Source organism: Quercus suber, unplaced genomic scaffold (genome assembly GCF_002906115.3).
Source record: "Quercus suber isolate HL8 unplaced genomic scaffold, Cork oak 2.0 scaffold_474, whole genome shotgun sequence".
NCBI lineage: Eukaryota > Viridiplantae > Streptophyta > Magnoliopsida > Fagales > Fagaceae > Quercus > Quercus suber.
In genome coordinates, this window is record NW_027069925.1 from 517,398 (window position 1) to 525,087 (window position 7,690).

General features: G+C 37.1%; 1 protein-coding gene across 1 annotated transcript; it reads left to right on the forward strand.

Moving 5' to 3' along the window:
- Positions 1 to 663: 663 nt before the first annotated feature.
- LOC136062993 (glutamate--cysteine ligase, chloroplastic-like) lies at positions 664 to 7,288 on the forward strand. Its single transcript, XM_065762797.1, has 8 exons — positions 664 to 819; positions 2,637 to 2,729; positions 4,547 to 4,629; positions 4,792 to 4,861; positions 4,942 to 5,012; positions 5,101 to 5,169; positions 5,499 to 5,592; positions 7,043 to 7,288. Exons 1-8 carry the CDS (start codon positions 664 to 666, stop codon positions 7,286 to 7,288), a joined length of 882 nt encoding a protein of 293 aa, XP_065618869.1.
- The last annotated feature ends 402 nt before the right edge of the window (positions 7,289 to 7,690 follow it).

Below are 7,690 nucleotides of genomic sequence, written 5' to 3' on the forward strand. Positions count from 1 at the left end.
TAGTATTTGAGTTTAAATTAAAAAAGATTCTGAAAAAAATTTATTCATATGTGTATGTTTGGGCTAATTTTTATTATTGTTATTTGGGTTTTTACTTTTTATTTCTATTTTTTGTTTAAGAATTTATGGAATATGTTTAGGGGGTCAAGATTATTTTTGTTGAGCCCAAATTGCTGAAATCCTTAGTCAGGTTGTTCAATATTATTTTTTTGAGTAGACAAAACAGATTAGTTTAAAAATAATTATATATATATATATATATTTTATTTTTTTTTTCTGAATTTAAATCCTATCTCTTTAAGTATATTTAGGCCCAATTCATTATTATCTTTATCCTTCTACAATAGCCCAATCCATCACATATAAATCTAAATTATTTAATCATTATATTAAAAAAAAAAAAAAAACAATTGTAAAAGGTTCAAACAGTCAAAGATCCCACCAAACTCACGTGAATTCTGATAGAATTCAATGCCTTACAGCCTTACTTTAACTTTTACCACAACCACACGTTATTTTCAAAGAGAATAAACATAGCCACATGTTTTGAAAACACATTGAGAAGCCAAACGCTCAGAGACAAGAAGGCTGGTGTTAAGCGAAGAAGAGGAGAAGAAAGAAAAAAAAGTAAGAACGAGAGATGCAAATGAACAGAATGAGGCCATGATGCAGCGGCAATCTCCGCCGAAACTTCGTCATTGTCTCAGTGTCACGAATCTACGGGTTTTTGCAGTGGTAGGCTTTGTCGGAACTTTCAGCCCGGTATCCATTTACCGGCCGAAACAGCCGGATTTCGCCGGTACGGCCGGTACTCTGCCGGTACGGTCGGTATTTTTTCCGGTACGAAACAAGGGAGGAATCTGTACCGGTTTACTGGCCGGTGCGGTATATACCGGCTGTTCCGGCCGGTACGGTACGAAATTCACCACCTTACTATATATACCATTATTACCCACATATGGTAAGGAGTGCTTTTCAGAGAGAAAACCCTAGAAAATACACTTGAAAGTTATAGATTGTTATACCCATAATTATCTACACATTTTCTTATGATTTTTTTCTACTCCTACCTCTTCATCTCTAAATCCTTGAGAGGTTGATAGCCCAAACCCTTACCATACCTAATCTGAGTGTCAAGTGAGATTTTGGTACTCCTAGGAAGCATTGGAATGAGTCATTCATTGGCGAATGCAATTGGGCTGAATTGCGGGATTCGGGAAAATTAAAGAAGACAAGGTTTCGAGAAGCCAGTTGGTAGCAAGCGCTTGAAGAGCTCAAGTACATTGGGTAGACTAGGCTTGGAGGGTCTTTTGTTATTCGTGCACTTCAACTTTATTCTCTAGTGGATCGATTACCACTTGAAGAGCTACAGAGAGGTTTTTCATCGAGTTCTTCGGTTTCTTTTTCGATAACACGTCTCGATGTTATCTTGTGTTTGCATCTTTCTTTCCTACTCTTTAAGCTTTCTGTTATTGTTGATATTAGATGAATATGGCTTAGAGTAGTGTTATCAGTTGTTTGCGCTCATTTACTCTTATTCCGCACTTAGTTTAAGTTAGAGTAAAAGCAATCTAGTCGTAATTTTTATTAGGGGTCTAAATAAGCTCTTGTGTTTTCACATAAATCCGAGCTTTCACACTTGTTAGGGAGATAAATAAATTGGGGAAATACCTTAAGTAGTTAATATAACATATAGAGACACATTTAATCCAAAGGGTTTAAATCCAATAGATATGAGTTTAACTATGTTATATTAACTACTTTCTATTTTCATTAGTATTTTCCAATATGAGACTTCACCCACATGTATATAACCAATATTGTTGATACTTTATTAGGATAAGAAAGTGAAAAATCTGCATATATAAACTCCTAAACCTAGCCTTGTCCCCTTTTGTTGTGTTCATTTTTTGCCTTCTATCCTTTCTTTGAGGCACTTTCTAGTTCCTTTTGCATCTACTTAAAGATAAAACTATTTGAAACCTACAGTATCTGGTACAGTATCATCCAAGGGTTCTTGTGATATTTCTCTCTCTCTCTCTCTAAATTAAGAACGTTCTCATGCCGCAAGGTAATGAATATTAGAAATTTAGAATACCCTTTTTATTTTATTTTTTTTCTTTTATGGTTGTCCTTTATGCCCCCTTCCATTTATTGTGGTTGGCTAAGGGAAGCCACCTTTTTTCCCCAACATACTTTTTTATCAAGGGTAAGATGCATAAAAAGTATCTTAGAGCATTCATATCGTGTCTAAAAAAATACACATCTTTCTAATTACAAAATTACTTTATCTACTTTATCTATAAATTTTCACACTTGTTGCTCATATAGGCTAATTACTAACACTAGTTTATTATCCACAATTATCACGGCTCCTACTCTCCCTCAACTTAAGTACATTTTCATGAAGCAAGGTATTCTACTATTATATATTAGTTCAAAATAAATAAATAAAAGGTATTCAATATTAGAATAGCATTATCTATTTAGCGAGTTTATCTCTCTCTCTTTTACTCTCTTTAAGTTTAAATACATTTTCATGCAGCAAGAATAGTTTTTATAATTCGAGTTTGTCTTTTAAAAATTAAAATACTTGCTTATGCAAAAGAAATCTCTTGATATATTTCATTTCAAAGGTTAAAGCTGTTGCTGGAACAATGGGGATTGGATTCCTGGCAATTGGTTTCCAGCCCAAATGGGAAGACAAAGACACGCCTTTGTTACCAATGGTATTGTATATTGCTCCTTAAAATAACCCCCTTTTTTTTTTTTTTTTTTTTTTTTTTTTTTTTTTTTTTTTTTTTTTTTTTTTTTTTTTATTTTTTTTTTTTNTTGAAATAATAGAAGACATAAATTTAGCATTTAATAAATTAGATGAACATGTGACATGTTTTTATTCGTGGAGTATATAGTGGAGCAGGAAGAGTGAGATAGAAGATTTGGACTCGAGTAGAGGGGAATAGTTATCTTCCACCTTGTTTGGATGTTTTTAAAATTAGTAAGGGGTAAGGGAGTAATTAGCCTTTCCACTTGTTTGGATGTTTTAAAAATTATGATGGAAAGGAGAGGAAATGATTTAAATAGACAAATTTACCCCTATTTGAAAATGGACTTGCAACATTGGTTTATGATTAATTTGTTAGATTAAATAATTATGACTATAACATGCAATATTTTTTTTTGATAATTTTTTTTTCCTGATGTGAATTAAATAATCAACATTGGCCTATGATTAAATATTTTTTCTGCTTTTTTATTATACTAAAAAAAAAAACCATCCTTAATTGATAATAATTAAATATGAAAAAAATGTTTGGTTACTGAAAAAATCAACAAAATATTGAATTTTGAGTGTTTCTTTCATTTATTATTATTATTTTTAATATTTTTATAAATATTTTGATTTTAAAAATCAACTGCAAAAGCTGATATTAACTTTTTTGACCCTCAGATTTAGATATTTGATACGTACTTGGTCTTGAAAAAGCTCAGGAACACAATAACTATGGCAGTATAGTGGGCCTTGGGCCTTATCCGAGGACGGTAGCTTGTCTGAGGAGGTACAAATGGTTGAGGGATTCTAATTAGCGCCTCCTGAGTAAGAAATGAGTGAAGACATGGTCTGAGGAGTAATAATGACACGGCCACGACGTAAATCGCTCCGACACGTGTCCCAACAACTAAAATGACCCCAGTAAAGGCACCAGTATCGAAAGCGTGCCTCATAAACACATGAGAAGGGCAAAAACCCTAAAATATCTAAGTAAGGGATGATACCTCCGCATTAAATGAACTGCGGCTACTTTTCTGGCCGCATTTATGTGGAGAAAACCCCTAAACAATGTTTTCTTGGTCACCACGACTCATAGAGAGGCTAGAGGAGATGTCTGATAGGACAGGTACTCAAGTGGCAGACCAAATTATCGACAAGTGGAGGGTGAAGATTGTCCAAGAGGGGCTATATAATAAAAGAGACCCTCAATAAGAAGAGGGAAAACGGAGGAGCAACTGGAACTACAATTGTATTCAGTTTCATTAATCTATACAAATATCTGCCTCCTCAGCAATATGTTCACACCAGCCTTACGTACTTTTTCCATGCATGATCGTATTTCAATCACTTCCTAACTGTTGTTCAATTCACTAGAGCCTAGTTCTTAGACCCACTCTCTATAAATTTATTGTGCCGAGCTCATTAACCCGCAATTCTATATCTTTTGGGCTTGGGCTGCAAACCATGTCCATACAATTGGCGTCGTTTACTCTCTCTCTCTCTCTCTCTCTCTCTCTCTCTCTCTCTCTCTCTCTCTCTCTCTCTCTCTCTCGTTAAAAAACTTTCAAATAAAGTAATTGAATGACTTTTTCTCTCTCTACTCTACTTTCCTCTTTTTTTTTTTAAATATCCAAACAGACTATTAATTTGGCTAGAATAAAATTTCTATCTTATGAAAAAAAATAAAATAAATAAATTATTCCATAATTCTCGGTTAACCTTTATATTATTATTATTATTTTAATATTAAATTGACCAAGCAATTTTGCTCAGGCAAGATTTGGGATTGCAAGGAAGTTCTTTTCCAAGCGTGGCTCACTTGCACTGGATGTGATGCATAGAACATGTACTGTTCAGGTGAATGAATTTAGTATTTGTGGTGATAAAGTTCAAAAGCTGGCTAATTTTTGAAATCTAAAAAGGCATTCATTGATCGATTCGGTGCAAAGACTTTTGTTTCAGCTTAAAACTTCATAACGCAAATTAATATTCACTTGAGCTCACTTTGAAATTGTATTGGTTAATCTGGATTACAGTTCCGAAGTTGACATGGTCAGGAAATTTCGGGCTAGTCTTGCCTTGCAGCCTGTAAAGTCTATGGCCTTCATAATTTTTTCTTGAAAAATTCCGATTTCATTAAATTTAACAACTGTGTCAAAATGAAACAGGTAGCAACAGCTCTATTTGCAAATTCACCCTTCACTAAAGAGGAGCCTAATGGTTTCCTCAGCATGAGAAGGTTCTTTTACAGTCTACCAAGAAATTATTTTCCTTGCATATCTCAAGTCCTACTTACTTCTCTCTTGTGTTTTTCTCCATTTAAACAGCTATACTTGGACTGATATTGATGAAAGGCGCACTGGCATGATTCCCTTTGTCTTCAATGACTCTTTTGGGTTAGTTTATTTTATTGTCACTTGTAGAAGATATCAATCTATATATGTTGACAATGACATTGCTTCATTTTGTGAGAAAAATAGATCAATAAGGCTAGTTTGTTTCAGCAAAAACTTTTTTTTTTTTTTTTTTTTAATTTTTAATATAACTCGTTTTCATGTGTTTGGTTGCAACTTGCAACCATAAAAATTAGTTGGCAAACATTTTTCGAGGTTAGGTACGCATAGAAAATCAATAATATTTTTTTATGATTCTAATATTGATATGAATCACAACTTTTATTGATAACACAATTAATTTACACATTTTTTAAATTTTCTTTATGCAGGTTTGAGCGCTATATTGATTATGCACTTGATGTTCCAATGGTTTGTGTTTATCGGCAAAAGAAGTACATTGATTGCGCTGGAATGTCATTTCGGGTTTTCCATCTATTACTCAATATTTACTTCAAAGTCCCTGAAATTTTGGGTTTCCTTCTGTAGCTATGCTGTTCTTTCCTTAACATTAATTTTTTAATGTTTATGAAATTTTTAGAGTGAGTTTAGCAAGGTGGAAAAGTGAGGAAAAAAACTGTAGAGTAAATGGAAGATAGATGGTATCTTTTCTTATTTAATAGGATTGAAAACTAGAAGCAAAGAAAAAGGGGGGAGGTGCTTATTTTTAATCTGGACCCGTAATTTTTTGATTTTTTGAAAATGAGAAAAATAGAAGGGCAAATGGTTTAAGTAAATGATTTGACAATCTAAACCCTTCAATCTATTAAAAACAATTCAATACAAGTTGAAAGGGTGAAAGTATCTCTTAAGCCGAATAAACGGATCCATCATTTGCACGGGCCCCCTGTGGACGGACCTGATGTGAACGGGCTGGATATGGACGGGTGAAGAATGGTGGGCTAGTTATCCATGGGTCTGCTGAGCCCCTAATGAAGGATATTTTGACCCATTCTCATAAGAGCCCAAATAGGGTCCTTGCGCTAGTAGGACTCTGGAAATCTCGTATAATTGGTAAAAATCTTCCGCATAAAGAGGAGACTTATTCATCACGTTTAGGATTCTACAAGAAGAGTCCTATAAGGAAAAGACTTCCGCGCCAAGGAAAGGATGTCAACCTCAAGCCACTATAAAAGCCCCAATACCCTCACAAGCCAAGGTACGCATCATTAACCCTCTCTAGCACTCTAGAGCTGTGAGCATACTTTCTAACTTGACCTTCGGAGGGTATTTGGCCGGCGCCACACCGGTGCTCTCTGTTAGGTCCTCTTTTCTTTGTGCAGGTGTCGTTTCGAGGGTACGAGCATTGTGCAACTCACTGTTGATATTTTCGGCATCATCAGTTGGCGCCGTCTGTGGGAAATGGGCCTTTCTTCCCGTGCGAGCAGCTCGTCCTCCGCGTTCATGTACTTGGTGGCCCTGTAGAGTACTTCTGACATGGTTTTGGGGTCGTTTTTGTATAGCGAGAACAAAAACTTGCCCTCCCGCAATCCGTTCGTGAAAGCTGCCACCAGTATCTTGTCGTCGGCTTCGTCAATTGAGAGGGCCTCCTTATTGAAGCGGGTTATGTAAGATCTTAGCGTCTCGCCTTCTCTCTGCCTGATGCTCATCAAACACTGTGGACTTCTTGTACCTGTGTCCCCTATGAAGTGTGAGGTGAACTGAGCGCTTAGTTCTTTGAAAGTGCTGATGGAATTCGGGTCAGTCGACTGAACCAAATCCTCGCGGAACCCTTCAGCGTAGTTGGAAGGCCCTGCACATGATTTCGTCCGGCACCCCCTGTAGATGCATCAGGTTTTGAAAGTTTCCAGGTGATCAAGAGGATCCTTCATCCCGTCATAGCTATCTATATTGGCATGCGAAACTTGTGGGGTAGGGGAAGGAATTCACGGCAGCAGTGAAGGGTGAATCGGTACGATTGACAGATCGTCAAGGTCGCTTGAGACTCGCCCTTGAGGGCGTTCATCATGACCTCCATTTGTTCCCTCATTGCCTGCATCTCGGCGGCGATATGTGGTGGAGTCGCATCCGTGAGGGATGGCATGCTCACATGCTGCCTCTCTCCGCCTGCTTGGGGCGTGGCTGCCCTCAGGTCTCTCCTGATTCCTGTTTGGAGCGCTAGTCCTTCCTGATCTTCCGGTTGGCCATTTTGTGCTGCATTCTTCTGGCGCAGCTGTTCTTCCAAGTCGAGGTTCCGTTTGGTGAGACGCTCCACGGCGGCACCGAGAGTCTGAACTTGTCTCTCGAGGGCAGTCGCTGGGTGGTTCCTCTCCTTGTCCGTCATTAGTAGTTGCCATTGAGCGAGTGAGTACCATGCAACCTTTTAGTCCGGGAAACGATAATGTGGCTTAATCACTTAAAAGCGTTTCCCACAGACGGCGCCAACTGATGATGCCGAAAATATCAACAGTGAGTTGCACAATGCTCGTACCCTCGAAACGACACCTGCACAGAGAAAAGAGGACCTAACAGAGAGCACCGGTGTGGTGCCGGCCAAATACCCTCCGAAGGTCAAGTTAGAAAG

What these genes read in the sequence shown, in the direction of transcription:
- LOC136062993 (XM_065762797.1), top strand. Translation starts at nt 664, where the DNA reads ATGATGCAGCGGCAATCTCCGCCGAAACTTCGTCATTGTCTCAGTGTC. An exon ending in GGTTTCCTCAGCATGAGAAG is followed by an intron (nt 5,013 to 5,100) that starts GTTCTTTTACAG and finishes CCATTTAAACAG; the next exon opens with CTATACTTGGACTGATATTG. An exon ending in GTCTTCAATGACTCTTTTGG is followed by an intron (nt 5,170 to 5,498) that starts GTTAGTTTATTT and finishes TTCTTTATGCAG; the next exon opens with GTTTGAGCGCTATATTGATT.